This window comes from Drosophila rhopaloa, unplaced genomic scaffold (assembly GCF_018152115.1).
Source record: "Drosophila rhopaloa isolate 14029-0021.01 unplaced genomic scaffold, ASM1815211v1 contig_162, whole genome shotgun sequence".
NCBI lineage: Eukaryota > Metazoa > Arthropoda > Insecta > Diptera > Drosophilidae > Drosophila > Drosophila rhopaloa.
The window spans coordinates 96,662-117,620 of record NW_025335042.1 but is presented as its reverse complement, the minus strand read 5'-3'; the positions used below and the strand labels follow the sequence as shown (position 1 = coordinate 117,620).

Genomic DNA, 20,959 nt, shown 5'->3' with positions numbered 1-20,959 from the left:
CGGGCCTTTTTTTCACGTCGGTCCCCTGATGGACGAAAAAAATACCAGAAAATTCCATAGCGTTGCCAGTCTGTGGAAATAAACTTTGGGTGAACCCTAGCGAAAAGATTAAAAAATTTAATCTTTTGGCGTGCGCTTCTCACTAAACATTATAAGAAATGGAGGGAAAAGCTCAAAAAACTCACAAAAGCCGATTGCAGGTGTTTACATGTGAGGACAAAATAACATTAATACCATCTGGGGTGCCTCTTGTCAGAGCAAAATATTTTTTAAGGTCCAGAATGTACGAAAAAAAAACAAAAAAAGTGCATCTTTGAACTTTAAATTAGCAAATAATTATCAGAAATTAAAAACAACAACTGTTAAATTTAAATTGTATTGTTTTTTAATTTCTTTGTACAGCGGCAGACTTGTCTTGCCAAGGTATTTGATAATATCTATTAAACCCTCTCCCGCAAATACGATATTTGAATTTTAACTGCTTGTCAACAAACCCAGCTGATTGACAGTACGACCGTAGCACGCATAGTTCTGATGAACTCTCGAAGTTTTGGTCACACTGGAAAGAGTAATGTTTTTACACTAGCTTACTCGTTTGTCGATCTGAGTACTAGGCTTTAAGATGCCTAAAATTTATAAACAAAATTTTCGGGATGCCTGGCAGCGCGACGACGAGTTAAAGCCGACTACTAGGCTCGACGAAAACTGTACGCCAGTCATGAGAGAGAGCAAGAGGCAAACAGCTGGCGTTCACATTTCGTCAACGTTTTTTTTCACCGCGGTTCTCAGATCGACGAAAAAATACCAGAAAATTGCATTTATTATAATAATAAAAGATTTTTATAAACATTATTTTAACAGTTTTTCATTCGTAAACAATTCTTTGCAGACCAGGAAAAACTGCTACCCGGGCCTGGACTGCAGCAGCCTAAAGCCTAGTACTCAGATCGACGAAAACTGTCCGCCAGACATAAGAGGGACCGAAAGGCAAACAGTTGGCGTTCACTTTTCGTCAACGTTTTTTTTCACCTCGATCCTCAGATCGACGAAAAAATTCCAGTAAATAGCATAGCGTTGCCAGTCTGCGGAAATGAACTTTGGGTGAACCCTAGCGAAAAGATTAAAAAATTTAATCTTTTGGCGTGCGCTTTTCACTGAATATTAAAAAAAAAAGGAGGGAAAAAGACGAAAAACCCGCAAAAGTCGATTGCAGAAATTTACATGTGAAGATAAGATAACATTAATACTATCTGGGGTGCCTCTTGTCAGGGCAAAATGTTTCTTAGTTCAAAAATGTACAAAAAAACACAATAAAAGTGCAGCTATGAACTTAAAATTAGCAAATAATTATCAGTAAATTAAAAAAAAAACAACTGTCAAGCTTAAATAGTATTGTTTTTAATTTCTTTTACAGCGGCAGACTTGTCTTGCCAAGGTAGTTGATAATATTTTTAAAAGGATCTTTCCCGCAAATAAGATATTTGAATTTTAACTGCTTGTCAACAAATCCAGCTGATTGACAGTATGACCGTAGCACGCTTAATTCTGATGAACTCTCGAAATTTTGTCACATTGGAAATATTAAATTTTTTACGCTAGTGAACTCGGTTGTCGATCAGAGTACTAGGCTTTATAAAGGTCGCTCTATACTTCAATTTCACCATTCCATTTCCTTTGCAGACTGCCGACGCTATTTTGACGCTAATTTTCGTTAGACGTAATTTAAACTATCATTGGTCGCACTAATAGTAATAATTACTTTTTTTCTGAGCTTTGGAAATTTTAAACTCTGTTTACACAAGTAAGTTGCTTATTGTTTATTTTGAGTCAATCCGTTTTTTTATAAATATAACTACTCGATATTCTTGTCAACGCTAAGAATAGAATATTATACATACATATGAACATGTGTAACTTATATGTTAATAGCAACTTTATGTCCTCTGTGTTTAATATTTGTAGACACAACAATGTTATCTCGGTTGAAGTTGCTGAGATCTGCAAATCCGCAGATTTTGCGGGCTCAGTTTCTAACGTCAACTTTTAAGTCAGTGTCAACATTAGATAAGATGACCGAAACCAAAGCAAAGGAAGCCAAATTATTCAGCCATAACAAGGTTACATTCCCAAGAGTAATACATCAACGTGAATACAAGTATACAGAAGGAAAAGTATACCATGGCTTCCGTTGCGAACGCGTGGATCACATATCGGATTTCGAGCTCACATCATATACACTCCGCCATGAGGGAACTGGCATGGAATTATGGCACATCGACCGGAGTGATGCTAACAAAGTATTTTCCATAAGTTTTCGAACTACACCTTTTGATTCTACTGGCCTTCCACATATTTTGGAGCACTTAGTATTGTGCGGTTCAAAGAGATATCCTGTCCGGGATCCCTTCTTTAAAATGCTTAACCGCTCGGTAGCGACCTTTATGAATGCAATGACTGGTCCAGATTATACAATTTATCCCTTCTCTACCATGAATGAGATAGATTATAGAAATTTGCAGCATATTTACTTGGATGCAGTATTCAGGTAATAACAAGACAAATTACTTAATTTGGAAAATTTTAATCCATTGTTTACTTAGGCCAAATCTTAAATATTTGGACTTTCTTCAAGAGGGGTGGCGGCTTGAGAACAAGGACATACATGATCGAGATACACAGATTGTGATTAAAGGAGTGGTTTATAACGAAATGAAGGGTGCATTTGCTGAAAATGCACAAGTTTTTGGACAAAATCTTCTCAATAATATTCTTCCCGACCACACGTATAAACATGTGTCTGGAGGCAATCCATTGGAAATACCCAAATTAACACATACTGATTTGGTTGACTTTCACAGAAAATATTATCATCCCAGTAACTCTCGTGTATTTTCCTACGGACTATTAGATCTATCCAAAACGCTTGCTATTCTCGATAAAGATTATTTATCGGACCAAAGATGCATCGACAGCTCATACAGTCTGATACCTCCCCAAGAACGATGGATACAACCACGTAATGTTCACATTTCCAGCAGACTAGATAATATGGGTGCGACAATAAATCGACAGAACCAAATTGCTATCGCGTTGCTGATGTGTGATGCTACTAACATACAAGAAAGTTTTGAATTACACGTTCTGTCTGAAATACTTATTCGGGGACCAAACTCTGTGTTTTACAAGAATCTAATAGAACCTAACTTTTCCGGTGGTTACAATCAAAGCACGGGATATTCATCGGACACTAAGGACACAGCTTTCGTCGTGGGATTACAGGACCTTCGTGTTGAAGACTTTACAAAATTCATTGAACTGTTTGACAAAACTATTTTTAAAGCCATGAATGATGGGTTTGAGTCGCAGCATGTTGAAAGCGTTTTGCACAATCTCGAGTTGTCACTTAAACACCAGAGTCCTTTTTTCGGAAATACTTTGTTGTTTAATTCCACTGCCTTGTGGAATTACGAAGGTGACGTAGTGAGCAACCTTCGCGTAACAGAAATGATATCAAGGCTGCGGGAAAGTTTAAGCCACAAAAAAACATATTTTCAGGACAAAATTAAACAATATTTCGTTAATAACAATCATAGGCTAACACTTACAATGTCGGCCGATGAGTTATATGAGGAAAACTTCAAACAGGCTGAGTTCGAGCTTCTAAATCAAAAAGTTAAATCCCTTGATAAGAAAAAGTTAAAAAAAATACATGAAAATGGGTTGATATTGGATGCATTTCAAAAGGCTAAGCCAAATACTGAAGTATTACCTTGTCTGTCTATTAATGATGTAAGCAAACCACCAAAACTACCGAAAATATTGATTCAAAGTATTCAAAATGTGCAGACTCAGATTTGCAAAGTTTCGACAAACGATATTACATATTTTAAGTGCTTGTTTAATATAACAGATCTAAGTCAAGAAGAAACGCTTCTTGTGCCACTGTTTTGCAGTGTTATTAGTGCCTTGGGGACGGGCAAATATAATTATCGGGAATTTGATACTCTCGTTTTTTCAAAAACAGGTGGTATCGACTTTAAGTTAAATTTGATTGAAAATGTGGAAGATGCGAAGAGTTACGGACTAAGCGTAATGATGTCCTCGCATGCTCTTGATAAAAATGTTCCGGACATGTTTGGCTTGTGTCAAGAGTTGTTTCACAATTTTAAGTTTGACGATTCGGAACGTGTTAAAATGCTTATTGAAAATTATATTTCTAATATATCTGTAGGAGTGGCAAGTTCTGGACACTTGTATGCTATGTTGGGTGCCACCGCATTAGTTAGTAATGCTGGTAAACTTAAATCTTTGTTATCAGGCGTAGATCATATAGAATTCATGAAAAATTTCGTCCAGCAGACCAACATGCTGGAAATTTGTGATAAGTTGAGATCAATTGGAACGAAGATATTTAACAAAAATAATATGCGTGGGGCCATTAACAGCACAGAATCGTACTTACCATCGGCTATTAATCATTACAGAAATTTCTTGCAGGCATTGCCTGAGTTTAAAAAAACTAATAAAATAAGTATGATCAATTTTTATAGCCCTAGCTGCCAACAATACGTGATGAATATACCAGTTAATTACTGCGCAAAAGCTTTTTTCACTGTCCCATATATGCACCAAGACCATCCATCACTGCGAGTTCTGGCGAAATTCGTATCGACCAAATATCTTCTGCCATTAGTCCGCGAGCAGAATGGGGCTTATGGAGCCGGTGCAAAAATTAGCTCTGACGGTATTTTTAGTTTTTATAGTTATCGGGACCCACATTCAACCAAAACGCTTGACGCGTTCGAAAAAACTTATGAATGGCTACGGTCGGAAAGACAGATGATTGATCCACAATCTATATTTGAGGCCAAACTTGGTGTGCTGCAGCAGTTAGACTCGCCAATAGCACCTGGAAATATTGGCGTTGACAACTTCATATATGAAGTATCGCAAGAAAATTTTGAGAAATATCGGTCGGGAATTCTGTCGGTAACTATTGATGACTTGCTGGACACAATTGAAAAATACTTCAGAAAACCGCCCAATCATTATGGAAAATGCATTCTGGGTCCAGCCAATAAACAATTGGAGTTAGAAACGAGTCAAAAATGGAAAATAATTAACTAGATCTATTATAAAACACAAATTTGTTAGAAGTTCGTTTTTATTAAAGATAAACATACTTTTTTTATTATCCTCATAAAATATTGTTCAATGAAATGTAGTAAAATTTAAAGTTGACCCTTTGCTCTTATAATAATAAAATGCTGGAGATAACATTCGTCTCAAATATGGACAGAAAAACACAACAAATACCACAGAAAACTCACCTGCAAGAATTTAGTGCATTATCAGTAAATTAAAAGAAAACATTTATTACAAAATTTTGTTTGTACACTAGCAGACTTGTTTTGTCAAGGTATGTGCTTGAAAATAACTTTTAAAATACCTTTTTAAAATACCACCTACTAATCAACAAACTGTAGAACTCTCAGTTCTAATGAACTCTCAAAAATGCTGTCACATTGGAAAAATTTAAGTTTTTCCGCTTGCGAACTTTTTTTTCGATATGTGTACTAGGGTAGGTACTACCGTAAAGATGAAAAAAAGTTTGAGAGAATTACTTTACATTTTTCACGTAGAAAAAGAAGGTCTAATTAATTTGTTGGTTTAAACTAGAATGATTTCGTTTATTCAAAAATAATAACCATTTCTTTAAAATTATAGGATAGTTTAAATGTTTAATATAAATGTTTGGAATCCGTATTTACGAAGGTATCAGAGTTTACTTCTGGTGGGATACCTGGAAGTAGTGCTTAAACTTTAGCCATTTAGTTTAAATGTTTGGAAGCCGTATTTAGGAAGGTCATCAGAGCTGGTGGGATACCTTGAAGTTGTGCTGCAAGTTTAGCCATTTAGTTGCTAGATCTTGCTTTTTTATATTTATTGTTGAACACGCCACACAAGGATGGACCATGTTTTCGTGTAATGTATGTATGACAATACATTAATGAAGATGTGTGTTTATAGAGACGACCGTGTCCTGGAACATAAATTGGTTTTTTACATAATGGTGCCACTTCACCCCCAGCATCTTCCTGAGAGCCTTTGTAATGCACGTTTGAACCCTTTTTAGTGACGAATCACAGGCCGTGCCCCAGCAAGTGATTCCCCAGTTTAAAGTTGGAAGGACAATGGCCTTAAAAAGCCGCACCTTAGCTTCAAGCGATACGCCGCTGCCTGGACGAAGGAGCCAGTCCATTTTGTCAAGTTTTGTTCTTGCTGATCCACAAACTCGATCAATTTGTCCCTTCCAACAAAGGCGGCGGTCTAAGATAACTCCGAGGTACGTCACCTTAAAGGCTACTCGAACGGCCAGGGCGCAGAGCAAATGTGGCGACTAAAACAAGTCAAATACAACTATTTGCAGTTAATTTCACAAATTACAATTTATAATGGATCACAAAGATATCACAACTGGGCATGAACAACTTGAAAGTGTTTGTTTACTCTTTTGGATAGTTTTTTGATTGAGCTTAAATGCCATACACGTAAAACGCAAATTTTCGAGATGCCTGGTTGCAAGATAAGAAGTTCAAGCAATGGATTCACAAGAAGACACTCAGCCAACAAGACCATAATGTGCGTATTGCAAAATTGCCATAGCCGCGAGTAATGTATGTACATACATATATATGTTCCCGTGGTGGTCAAAGAGTTCAATAGAAAATTCCCGTCGACTTTTTGGACCCCATAAACATTCAAAACAAGATTTTTTGTATATATTAGCCTAAAGAGACATATTTATTATCACGCTACACAAAGATGAACCTTGTGTTCTAAAGATTCCAAAAAAAGTGGGATTAATCATGTGGTGTGGTTATAGGAATCGCACGTGTCTGTCAATGCACAGAATCCATATGTCCAATTATTTAACATACATTATTTAACATCCGTAGGACTAATAATACTAATTTTCTGTAAGAAGGTGTCTGTAAATATGATGCCAAATTTTAAACGTCTGTTTTTAAGTTTAGTCCTAAGTTTGTTCATTATATATAACATTTCTATTGTAGAGCGTTTTCCGTAATATTGCTTCAAAATTTGGAGAGGACGCTGGTCTTACAGTGAGAGATAAGTGTTGTGATAAACGAGTTTTTTTTTTAGATTTATTTAGTACATTCTAAGTTTTTAAACTGAGTAGGCTCAGAAAATTTAAGTTTTTGTTCAATGTCTTGGTTTCTTTTTATACCCTTGCGGGGGGTATTATAATTTTGGTCAAAAGTGTGCAACGCAGTGACCCTATAAAGTATATATATTCTTGATCAGGATCACCTCCTGAGTTGATATAAGCATGTCCGTCTGTCCGTCTGTCTGTTTCTACGCAAACTAGTCTCTCAGTTTTAAAGATATCGAATTGAAACTTTTGCACACACCCTTCTTTCCTTTGCACGCAGTATATATGTCGGAACGGCCGGGATCGGTCGACTTATCCTATAGTTGCCATATAACAGATTGATCGGAAATGCCATAACTTTGATGTTTGTAAAGTTAGGAAGCTGGTATTTTCTATGGGTTTTATATATGGCCAATCAATCCGACCTACCAAATTTATTAAGGACCGAGAAGATTTTTTGTATTGGGTGTACAACTTAATAACCGGAATTTGACGATAGATGTCCGTACTAACAAATATCGTAAAACCTCGAACTTTATATATATGTCATTTTGAAAGTGCATTTAACAGCTGTCAAAATCAGTCAACAAAACAATTTTATCTTGTGTGTATCATTATTATTTTTCACGATGAATAAGTTCGAAAATTGGAGAAAAAGACAGCATTTGCGGGAGGTTCTGTTGGGTAATTTTTTTGAAAAGAAAACTGCTGCGGAAAGTAATTGTTTGCTTGTAGAAGTTTATGGCGACGACGCTTTAGCGAAAACACAGTGTTTTGAATGGTTTCAACGCTTCTAAAGTGCCGATTTTGATATCAATGACACAGAACGTCCAGGACAGCCAAAAAAGATTGAAAACGAAGAATTGGAGACGCTACTCGATGAGGATTCGTGTCAAACAATCACAGGTGACCTGTACCGAACACAATTAATACTTTTGAGGCGTGCCATCATCGAAATACTCCTGGAATATGCGACCAGACACGAGGCTACAATTTTTGATCATGACAACGCTCGGCCGCATGTAGCGACACCTGCGAAAAACTATTTGGAAAATAGTGGATGGGAAGTTTTGGCCCACCCGCTTTATAGCCCAGACCTTGCTCTGTCTGACTTTAATTTATTTCGCTCGATGCAAAACTCCCTCACCGGAATTCGCTTCACTTCAGAGCAAGGCATCCGAAATTGGATAGATTCTTTTTTGGTCGCCAAACCGGGGCAATTTTTTTGGGATGGAATTCATAAATTGACAGAAAGATGGGGAAATGTTGTAGCTTGCGATGGACAATACTTTGAATAAAATATATTGCAAGATTTTTTCACAATAAAGCATCAAATTTCGCTAAAAAATTCCGGTTATTAAGTTGTACACCCAATATATATTAGCCTTAAGAGACATATTTTTATCACGCTACACAAAGATGAACCTTGTGTTCTAAAGATTCCAAAAAAAGTGGGATTAATCATGTGGTGTGGTTATAGGAATCGCACGTGTCTGTCACGGCCGAGAATCCATATATCCAATTATTTAACATACATTATTTAACATCCGTAGGACTCGAAGATTAATACTAATTTTCTTTAAGAATGTGTCTGTAAATATGATGTCAAATTTTAAACGTCTGTTTTTAAGTTTAGTCCTATGCTTGCTTCAAAATTTGGAGAGGACGCTGGTCTTACAGTGAGAGATAAGTGCCGGTTTTTGTTTTGGCTTGGTGAATAATTTGAAGTCCGATTTGTGTTGTGATAATCAAGTGAGAGATAAGTGCCGGTTTTTGTTTTGGCTTGGTTGATAATTTAAAGTTCGTTTTGTGTTGTGATAAACGAGTTTTTTGTTTAGATTTATTTAGTACATTCTATGTTTTTAAGGCGTTTTGCTAGTCTTGGTACATATATTACGGATATAAACTGAGTAGGCAACTGATTGATCGGAAATGCCATTACTTTGATGTTTGTAAAGTTAGGAAGTTGGGATTTTCTATGGGTTTTATTTTTGGACAATCAATCCGACCTATCAAACTTCATTAGGATCGGCCGAGTATATCCTATAGCTGCCATATAACTGAACGGTTGGAAATGCCATAACTTTGGTGTTTTTAAAGTTAGGAAGTTGGGATTTTCTATGGGTTTTATATTTGGCCAATCAATCCGACCTACCAAATTTCATAAGGATCGGCCGACTATATCCTATAGCTGCCATATAACTGATTGATCGGAAATGCCATAACTTTGGTGTTATCCTTTCATAAGGATCGGCCGACTATATCCTATAGCTGCCATATAACTGAACGATTGGAAATGCCATAACTTTGGTGTTTTTAAAGTTAGGATGTTGGGATTTTTATGAGTATTAAGAATGCTTCATTTAAATAATTTTGGAGAATATAATGTGCAGAATATTCTGCAAGGGTATATCAACTTCGGCTCCTCCCGAAGTCAGCAATTTTTTCTTGTTCTATATAATGTACGGAATATTCTGCAAGGGTATATCAACTTCGGCTCCGCCCGAAGCTAGCTTTCCTTTCTTGTTAATAATGTTTTTATTAAATGGCTTGAAAAGTCTTTTTATACCCTTGCAGAGGGTATTATAATTTTGGTCAGAAGTTTGTAACGCAGTGAAGGAGACGTTTCCGACCCCATAAAGTATATATATTCTTGATCAGGATCAATAGGGGAGTCGATATAGCCATGTCCGTCTGTCCGTCTGTTTCAATACCGTTTGCGAGCTCAGTTTAAAAGCTAGCGATCTGAAACTTTCACAATCGTCCTAAAACATGTGTACGCAGATCAAGTTTGAAAATCGCCCCGATCGGACGTCTATATCCTATAGCTCCCATAGGAACAATTGGATATATCTTGCAAGAATTTATGATATTTCGCGCAGTGTAAAAGCTATTGACATTAATCTTTACAAATCGTATTTTTTATGCATACCTTGATCAGGGTAAAAGCGCGTGGCGATCGGACGTCTATATCCTATAGCTCCCATAGGAACAACAGGGTAAAATCGGTTAAAATTTAATGATTTTTAGGATATTTCGCGCAGTGTAAAAGCTATTGACATAAATCTTTCCAAATCTTATTTTTTATGCGTACCTTGATCAGGGTAAAAGCGCGTGACGATCGGACGTCTATATCCTATAGCTCCCATAGGAACAATAGGGTAAAATCGGTCCAAATTTGATGTTTTTTAGAATATTTCGCGATGTGTAAAAGCTATTGCTGTACATTTTTTCAAATCGTATTTTTTATGCATTCCTTCATCAAGGTAAAAGCGCGTGCTGATCGGACGTCTATATCCTATAGCTCCCATAGGAACAATACGGTGAAATCGGTCAAAATTTCATGTTTTTTAGAATATTTCGCGCAGTGTATAAGCTATTGACATACATTTTGAAAGTCTTATTTATTTACGCATATCTGGATTAGGGTAAAAGCGCTTGCCGACCGGACGTCTATTTCTTATAGCTTCCGTAGGAAAAATAGTTAAAGGCTGCGAAAGTATCCCTTTTTTCTATTTTTATATGACATTTTTGCAGTATAAAAGCAATTGACATTAAACGATGCAAATCTAGTTTATTTATGTATACCTTATTCCTTTCGCTACTTTTTCAGTTTTAGCAATTTCGGCAAAGTCTGCAAGGGTATTAAAACTTCGGCTTGCCGAAGTTAGCTTCCGTCCTCGTTTTTTTATATATCTTCTCTGTTCTTTGGTTTCTTCATGAAATATTTGTATTGTTTTGTATTTAGCCTTCTTTTACTACTGTGAATAAATCATCAACGTACTTCGCCAGTTTTGGTCTGTCCTAATTTTTTTAAACTATTTTCTAATAGCGCTTCGACTTTCTTTTAATTCTTTGTTTTTAGTTTGAAGTCTCAGTAATGTATCCTTTTGTAAAATCCTGCACATGTTCTTATCTTCCAATAAGTAACTAAAAGATCACCAATAAGGAAAAGCTATTAGCAGTTATTGCTCCAAAGATTTTGGCGGCATTATGATTTTTTTTCAGTAACAGTATTTTATAAGTTGAATGTTTTTGAAGAGTTTGTCTAATAATACAATTTTGTTTCAGAAAAATATACAGTTGCGGCAAAAATATTACTATTGAATAGATAATTCGTTTTAGTGCTATAAGAAATCGCTATCATCTATATTACAGTATTAAAAAAATATTTCTCTAAAAATCGAATACGCATTTAAGACATCTATGTATGAGGAAAACGACCATAGTGAAGCGCTCAACTTAACGGCAAATAAATTACACTAAATTACTTAAAAGAAAAATTCTGATTGGAGATCGAGCAAGGAAAAAAAAACAAAAAATTGCGAAAGTTGTGTTTAGTGTGACGACTATAAGATTTGGTTTTATTTTCCGAGTGCTGAGGTGAACTAAAGTGTGGCATTACAAACCTGGAGTTGTAACAATATCTTAAATTGTAATCAATATGAATAAAAATGTGACCGCAAGAGGAGCAGCAATTTTCAGAAACACAATTCACTTTTAAACCAAACAGTGCTTAGTTAACACCGTCAATCATCAATTAACGTTGGATATGATATAGACCCCAGCTTTATGGATAACAAGTATCAGTTGCTTGCAAAAATTAATAATCAAAACTTTACTCCTCCTGTGATGAAGTCTATGTCGGGTATCCAACTGACTATAATGGAATATTTGTCTAAATTCAATGGCGTCACAGAAGAATAGTTCTTGCATAAATGTCTCGGAGGATTATTTAATTATTACTTATTTACTACATTAACTATTATAGATAAACTGTGTTAACTATATAATAACTAATGTAGGAAAATTAATCTTTCGCTCTTCACAGTGAACAGTCGTGTTTTTGATTTGCGTTCCGAATTTTCATTTTCTTGTTGAAACCACCGGGGGTTACTTAAATCTCTTTTAACGTTTCTACACCTTTAAGTGTCTTTAACAACTTTCATTATTTCGGTGCTGGCTTGTTGTTATTGTTTTCTATTGCCTCCCTTTTCAGTTTCTCTTCGTCGTGGGCGCTGTTGGAACGGCACGCACTCCAACGGTAATATCTCTCTGAGGTGTCTTATACCGGAGTTAATCTCTCTTTTCGTTTCTATCTCGTTTCGTTGTGCCTTACATCAAAGTTAATCCGTGTTTCGCTTCCGATTTTTATACCCGTTACTCGTAGAGTAAAAGGGTATATTGTATTCGTGCAAAAGTATGTAACAGCTAGAAGGAAGCGTTTCCGACCCTATAAAGTATATATATTCTTGATCAGGGTCACTAGCCGAGTCGATATAGCCATGTCCGTCTGTCTGTCCGTCTGTCTGTCCGTCCGTATGAACGCTGAGATCTCGGAAACTATACAATCTAGAAGATTGGCATTTTGCATGTATATTTTAGGAGTTCCTACGCAGCGCAAGTTTGTTTCAAACTGGTGCCACGCCCCAACCCACACAATCGCTTATATACGATTTTAAAAATTTAAATATTTCGGAAAAGTAAAAATGCAGTTTTATTGTGTTTATCAATACCTATCGAAATGTAGCAGAAATTTTTCAAATCGGAAAATTCGTTAAAAAGTTATGCGTGATCAAAGTTTCTATCTCCATCTCCCTCGCACTCCCTTTACCTGAGTAACGGGTATCTGATAGTCGGGGCACCCGACTATAGCGTTCTCTCTTGTTTTGTCCACAGTGATCCGTGGTCAGTGATAATGGCTTTCTGTTCATTGAAAAATTGCAAGAAAATTATCTCGGCTGGACAGCAAAGTATTCCCTGCCATACATGTGATAAAATTTATCACGCAAAGTGTCTTGGCTATTCTGGCCTAGTTCGCGATGCCTTCGATTAGAGGAGTGGCCTACGCTACTTCTGCGATGAATGCATCGTATGTCAGAACCCGGCAATATCTATTAGGCGGTTCACAAAAAGCAGTGTTACGGAATTAATCTAAAACTGCCATAAAAATACGCACCGGCTCGTGGCGCTTGAATCGCAGCTCACTAGTCGCATGCTAGCTGAGCCCGATTCCCCAAAGCGTGCAACCTGCTGCCCGCGTTTTGTTTCCAACTCAGCTGCCAGTCTTAGGCGCCACTCAAATGGTACTAAGGTCGGGGGCAAAAAGTGATTCGGTACCCGATGTGGCGCCGCTAGGAACTTCCGCTCTGTCCGATCAAAATAAAGTAGTGGCCCCAACACCTCATTTGGACTTAACGTCCGGATTACGGGCCGATATTGGTAGTACAGATACAAATACACGGTTACTTGTGTTCGGGTGCCCCAGCTAAAACATGTATTCGTTTCACGGCTCGCCCCAGACCTCTCATCAATGGATATTACGGCTTATATCCGTAACAAAATCCAAGTTGATGATTTGAAGGTCGAACAATTTAAATTTTCTTATGCTAGGAAAGTATCATCATTTAAGATTGGTATTCCATGTGCTATTTTTGCATCTGTGTGCTCCACCAGTTTCTGGCCCGAGGGCATATTTGTAAAAGAGTACGAAGCTAAGAGAAACAAGAGAGAACGCTATAGTCGGGTGCCCCGACTATCATATACCTGTTACTCAGGTAAAGGGAGTGCGAGGGAGATGGAGATAGAAACTTTGATCACGCATAACTTTTTAACGAATGGTCCGATTTGAAAAGTTGCTTCTACATTTCGATAGGTATTGATAAACACAATAAAACTGCATTTTTACTTTTCCGAAATATTTAAATTTTTAAAATCGTATATAAGCGATTGTGGGCGTTAAAGGGGGCGTGGCACCTTTTTGAAACAAACTTGTGCTGCGTAGGAACTCCTAAAATCTACATGCAAAATGTCAATCTTCTAGCTTTTATAGTTTCCGAGATCTCAGCGTTCATACGGACGAACAGACGGACAGACAGACGGACAGACAGACGGACAGACAGACGGACAGACGGACATGGCTATATCGACTCGGCTAGTGACCCTGATCAAGAATATATATACTTTATAGGGTCGGAAACGCTTCCTTCTAGCTGTTACATACTTTTGCACGAATACAATATACCCTTTTACTCTACGAGTAACGGGTATAAAAAGAATAGTTCAGGGGAAATGGAAAATACTATTAAAGAACCATCCCCAGCGCCCTCCACATCCTCTTCTGTCCCAAAAAACTAGCCTCCTCTTTTCTTCTTTCTTATCAGAATGCAAGAGGCGTACTTAGTAAGCTGACTAAATTGTATTCGGATAGTTTTTCATTCCCAAATAATATTATTGTATGTACAGAAACCTGGTTAAGGCCGGATAGTCTCAGCTCCGAAATTCTCGCGGGTAAGTACACAATTTAGAGGTTTGATCGTCAGTCCAGACGGGGAGGTGGAGTCCTGATTGCTGTCGACTCAACGCTTTCGTCTGAATTACTAACTTTCGAAGAATTTAAAGACATCGAATTCCTAGTCATAAAATTATCGTTTCCCGTTAGTTTTGTATATATTACTTGTTCATATATCCCACCATCATCTGAGTTCCCTATTTACGCAAATCACCTTTCCGTTATTCAGTCCATCTCCAAAAAACTCTCAAATCGAGTTCAGTTAATAGTATTAGGTGATTTTAATATACCTAGTGCGACATGGTCCCCAGACGAAAGCTCTAATATTTTACTTCTTTTATCCCAAGTAAACCATGTTAAAAAGTCTTTAGGACGTTTATTGGTGTGTTTTGTTCAAATTCAGATGGCGTTTGTCTATTAAGAACATAACCACTTACACAACCGGAAGATCCTTATCATCCAACTCTAGAGCTGACTGTAGATGCGAGAACAGAGCTGAATAAAATATCTGAAAAGTCGGTTAAACGAATCAGCTGCTTTCGTAAGGCCAACTTTCATCGTTTAAATTATTTTTATATCCGCATATGACTGGTCCGAATTTTATTCATGCACTAACATGGGTGAGGCCGTTCAAATTTTTTATAATGCACTGTCAATTTCAAATAAACTTCCATGGTTTAATAAGGAGTTGTCACACCTAAAACGTCCAGACTTTTCAATAAATTTAAAATGTGCGGTTCACGATTTCCCTTCTCTATATACCTAAGGGCTTTTACCGTGCTTAACTCCCGGTGTTATAAAAGCTATCTGACTCGTTGTAGGGTCCAATTTTGACAAGATCGAAAACAGTTTTATAATTTTGTTAACACTAAGCGTAAATCAGCCTGTTGCCCAGCATACCTATCATTTGAAAGTTCTGCCCAGTTTTTGCAGACAACATTCTGTTTCATCCCGTCCAATTCCGTCTTATTCATATGCCATATTCAAGTAAAATTTAATTTTTTGTCCGAAGTTAAGCGAAAGCTCCCTTCTCTTGGATCTCCATAAAGTTAAACCAGTCTACTCACCTGGTCCGGACACTGTTCCTGGCTGCGTGCTTAAATACTGTGCTGAAACTGTGTGTAGACCTCTGCACAAATTGTTTACCTTGTCTTTGAAAACTTCTCATTTCCCACTTATCTGGAAGGAGTCATTTGTTATTCCCCTTCATAAGAAAGGAAATAAATCGAAAACAAGTAATTACAGAGGTGTATCCAAATTATCCGCCATCCCAAAGCTTTTCGAAAACGTTATTACACCCCACTTGCAACATCTTTGTAGATCAATTATATCTCCATGTCAAAATGGATTTATAAGGCGAATATCTACGACGACAAACCTCTTGGAGCTAACATCTTTTGTAATAAATGGCTTCAGAAAGAACAGGCAGACTGATGTAGCTTACACTGATTTTAGTAAAGCGTTTGATTCAGTAAATCACTCGCTTCTTGTATTAAAGCTAGACTTATTAGGGTTTCCATGTGATCTGCTAACATGGATCTTAAGTTATCTAAGTGGTAGAAGTCAACGAGTCCTCTTTAAAAACTCGGTCTCTAATTTGATCCGAGTTACATCAAGCGTCCCACAAGCCACCTTGGCCATAACTTTATTTATAAACGATCTCCCTCTAGTCTTGACAAAGTCACGGGTCCTCATGTACGCAGATGACGTTAAGTGCAATACGAGGTGTGTTCAAAAAGTAAGGTGACTTTTCAAATTTCGCGGGCAACATATTTTCGATTATCGATTTTTTTGTTTTGTTATATTGGTACACTCTTCCCTAACATCTGTACCAAGTTTCAATGGAACATCCTCTTTTGTTTGGTTGTGAGAGGCGTAAAGTTACAAGTTCTTTTGCGAGCTCGGCGATTTTTTGCTTTTTTCGGTCTTGGCTCGCCTGGGCTCTTCCATTGGGACGATTGGGCTTTGGTTTCGATATCATAACCATATACCCATGATTCGTCACCAGTTATGACCCTTTTGAGTAAATCTGGGTCGTCGTTGACGTCATTCAACAGCTCTTGAGCGATGCTCATGCGACGGTTCTTTTGGTCAAAATTCAGCAATTTCGGAACAAACTTCGCTGACACACGACTCATACCCAAAACGTTTGAAAAATTTCATGGCACGAGCCAAGTGAACTGATAGTGATTCGACGATTTTCCAAAACAATTTTCGTCACTGCTTGAACGTTTTCATCAGTTGTTGACGTGCTTGGGCGTCCAGAGCGAGGCTGGTCATTGGCATCTTCCCGGCCATCTTGGAAGAGTTTGTACCACTTGTACACATTTTTTTTACTCAGAACAGTTTCACCGTATGCCACTGTCAACATTTCAAGTGTTTCAGAGCACTTAATTTTATTTTTTACACAAAATTTGATGCAAATCCTTTGATCCATATTTTTCGATAGCAAAAATCGCCGAGCTCGCAAAAGAACTTGTAACTTTACGCCTCTCACAACCAAACAAAAGAGGATGTTCCATTGAAACTTGGTACAGATGTTAGGGAAGAGTGTACCAATATAACAAAACAAAAAAATCGATAATCGAAAATATGTTGCCCGCGAAATTTGAAAAGTCACCTTACTTTTTGAACACACCTCGTAGACCTAAATGCTTTTCAAACATGGTGTTGTGAAAATCTTTTGGATTTAAATAGCGCTAAGTGTAAAGTAATGAAATTTTTTTAAGGTGAACCCACAATACGCCACGTTTACGCTGGGTGGTTGTGCGTTGTCTAGAATCACGCATGTTGATGTCCTTGGCGTCCTTCTTGACCCAAAACTTAAGTTTTGTGACCATATTACTTCCATGTTCACTTGCTCACTTGTTCACATGTTTTGTCCTTAACTTTCTCACTGCTCATTTTACACACTATAGAAGCTTTAACCAGAAAGAGCTCCAGAAGTGGCAACTTCCAATTGCAAAGCTTTTGATCTTAACAAAGAGAAGTTTCTGATGCACTGCTTCCATCGCCGTATATAGCTGATGAGGTGCCCCATCGGACGCGTCTACCTCAGTCCTTAAGGACTGGAGCACTATTATACGGATGTAATAGAATTGGCACCCAACTCTAGGACATTTTTAACATCCTTAAAGTTATTTTACCGTTTTAAAGGTAATTAGAATTGGTGGTACCGCAGGTATGCCATTTTTTCTATGCGTTTTGATTTCTCAGCTCTTTACCTGAATTAAATGCGGGCAGGGTGTTCAATAAGCGATGAGTCCTTGTAATGGGTTCGTATTATATGATTACATAAATACTTTTAATTCTACAAATACAAATATTTGGCATGTTAGTATTTAACATGCGTATTCATAAGTATGACAGCGGCTGGAAAGACCTGAACTAGCTAGAATTCTGCGATGCAATTATATTTTATGAGATATCTTTTCAATTAATTCTATAGTTTTTATCTAACGAAGATTTAATGTTTTTTTCCATTTTAGATATGTCAATGCCGAGCTCTTTTCAAAATTCGGAGACCTATTTTGACACCGTAATAGAATTCCTATGCTCGTACTCGTGGATTTATCGAGAAGCCAATGTTGCTTGTATAACCTCCATCGATATTATGCCACTTGAATTCAAAAAATTTTTTCTCGAAATATCTAAAGAAAAGCTTAATGCATTTCCTTTTATACACGAAAATATTGACGATTGCCCTTCAGAGCTTTTTGCCTTCAGAAAAAAATTGTGCATTTTGACGCCAAAACCTTATTCGTCCAAATCTTTTGCGATGGTGAAAAATCATGGGAACCACAAAGGGCTGTCGACAAAAAAAAAACAGGAAATCAAACAACTTGCCGCTCACGTGCACGACCATTGTCCAGACGCGCAAGTGGTAGTGGACTTGGGAGCAGGCTTGGGTTATCTAAGCCAAGCTCTTTACGAACTAAAACCTGATTGCCTTATTCTTGGCTTGGAAGCCGATATGGAGCGGGTGGAGCGGGCTCGTCAGCGATGTCTTCGTTTTTTGCCATCCGATACCATAAAGTCAATTCGTTACTTGAAAAAGTTCGTTAATTTCGAATCCGGATCTTATATAGATGAACAGACATCAGAACTTGCTAAAAATAACGGCTGCACCGAACTAAAACCGATTTCTTTAATTGGATTACATGCCTGTGGCGATTTAAGCATAAATGCAATGCGTTTATTTTTGAAAATGCCCCGAGTTCGCTGTCTTCACATTATGCCCTGCTGCTACCATAAGCTTGAAGTCGTTAGCTTTGGCGGAGACAGCGATAAGGAAGTGCTTGCAAACTTTCCCTTGAGCGCGGCTTTAGAAAAGTCTGTTCGAAAAAGTTTAAGAAACCCATTCTTAAATAGACCATTTCTTAGACTGGCTTCCCAGCGTTCTACTTCTCCTTGGTGGCGAGATTGCACCGAGGGTGCACATGAGGAACACGGGTACCGCATGTACATACGAGCGCTGGCTGAGGCTATCCATAACTCAACAGAAATTGTGAAACCTAGGAAAATTTTTTTTCCAGAGTCAAGCTACCCAATCGACTTTAGCGAAATAAAAAGAAGGTTTCAGTTGCTATCAAAGGAATCAGGTGAGTCGGTGCAGTGGCAACCGTCACACGAAAAGATTTTTTTTGAAATAAGCGCTAAGTACACTGACAAAGAGGGTCCTATTTTGGCTGAAGGCTTGACATGCTTGCAAGCAGCCATGCAGGTAATTTTTGAAAAAATTATGATTGTGCTATAACTATAACGATAAATAAATCCTCTTTTTTTTGGTTGATGTCGATTAGAAACTGTGTGAAAACGTAGTGCTGTTCGACCGTTTATGTTACTTGGAGGAAGCGGCAGAAAACAGCAAATTGCCTATTCAGGTCCGATATGAGACATTGCTAAATGAGAAGATATCGCCACGATGCCAAGTTTTGGTTGCTGAAAAGTTGTTTTAAAGCTGGCATAATCTTTAGGTAAATTCTGTTTATTTTTTTTTCGTGTTTTTTACATGACGTCATGTTCCAAAAATACAATTATATTACCTTTTCTCTGCATTCTTACATTATAGGTTCAGAAACCGTTGAAGTTCGTTGGCCCTATAGATAAATTTCACTTAACGGAGACAACTTCATTTGGAATACTGAAAAGTTGATAAAAAATCACGAAAGAGTATTTTATTCGTATTTATGGCTGCATCAAGCAATTAAAACGTGCTGCCAGCAAAATTAAACTAACTAAGTGATTTGCTGAGGTCAACTTACTGAGTTTGGTAGATCATACAAGAAGTCGAATAGTGAAAAAAACTTCATCAGAATTTGATTCATTCAATTTTACGGAACGAATAGACCCAAACAATCTTTTGTGACAATAAAAGAACTATGAAATAAAATATTATGTCTTTATCCAATGTAATCAAATTGATTGATACTATATCAAAAATACTAAAAATATCCAAAACGTTTCTAATCGCGTCAGGTGTTTTTAATTTTTTGCTTTAAATAACAAGTGACAACCAAATTCGTTGGCAAAACCAGCGACAGTCTTCACCGCGATTTTTCAGATAAATTAAACTTAGTTCGAGGAATGCAAATAAGAACAGCAAATTCTCAAGTTATGACCATCCAAAAGTTACTCTTAACCAGGGTAGATGAAAAAGTCTTCAATGCAATCACCAAGCCCAAGTGTGGTTTTTGCAAATTGCGTCATGGTGTATATGCAACAGAATTCCAATAAAAAGCGGATAGTTCAAGGCGCTGACAAATATGCCGAAGTTGTCGGGAAGACCTATATTCGAAAGGGTGCATATGCAAATAAGTAAGTTCCAATGGGTGGTTCAGGAAATACCAAAAAGAAAAATACAGCCAGAAAGGCTTAAGAACCACCTCCTTTTTAAAAAACCCAAAAAACTACGTATGATAGCGTCAGGGCACTATGCCTCTTAATTTTCTAATCCATTTTGGATCAAAATAGGAGAACCCATCAAAATGCCGAGAAGCATGGAAGTCATTCCGAAACTATGGGGAATCGAAAAACAGAGTTACCATAGTGGGATTGCAGAACCTGAGTTCAGTTAAAATTAAGAGAAATGTTAGGGTTGAGAAAGTGATCGGCGTGAAAAATATTACTATGAACATTTAAAGAACGGAGTCTAAAAAAACACTGAAGCAAAGGTACTACTCTAAATGAGCTAGTGGACGAACACTTCTGCCACAAGACCCTCGCACCCCGCCTACAGCTCACCGGTGGTGATCATGGAAATGAAAAACAAGCAATGGAGATTGTGTATAGACTATATGCAACTGAATGAGCACTCACAAAGATATGCTTACCCTGTACCCCGAATGGATCATATCATGGTATCATGGATCATGGTATTTGGACCAGAGATGGAACCGGTCGGGTTAACATACCTGGACAACATAGTGGACATCGGAAGAAAGGAACGGGAACACCTGGAAATGCAAATATTTCGCAAGGCAAGGCTCCGA

General features: G+C 37.4%; 1 protein-coding gene across 3 annotated transcripts; it reads left to right on the top strand.

The window, feature by feature from the left end:
• Positions 1-1,699: 1,699 nt before the first annotated feature.
• On the top strand, positions 1,700-19,932 carry LOC108043757 (presequence protease, mitochondrial). 3 transcript variants are annotated; one of them, XM_044457510.1, is made up of 7 exons: positions 1,700-1,801; positions 1,963-2,545; positions 2,601-6,346; positions 6,431-6,642; positions 17,957-19,191; positions 19,271-19,444; positions 19,540-19,932. In XM_044457510.1, the coding sequence occupies exons 2-3, from the start codon at positions 1,971-1,973 to the stop codon at positions 5,125-5,127; spliced, it is 3,102 nt and encodes a 1,033-aa protein (XP_044313445.1). In that variant the 5' UTR covers positions 1,700-1,801; positions 1,963-1,970; the 3' UTR covers positions 5,128-6,346; positions 6,431-6,642; positions 17,957-19,191; positions 19,271-19,444; positions 19,540-19,932. The 3 variants fall into 3 exon arrangements, with proteins under 3 accessions (XP_044313445.1, XP_016978055.2, XP_044313444.1); XM_017122566.2 differs by lacking the exon at positions 6,431-6,642 and having other exon boundaries at positions 2,601-5,419; XM_044457509.1 differs by having other exon boundaries at positions 2,601-6,642.
• Positions 19,933-20,959: the final 1,027 nt, after the last annotated feature.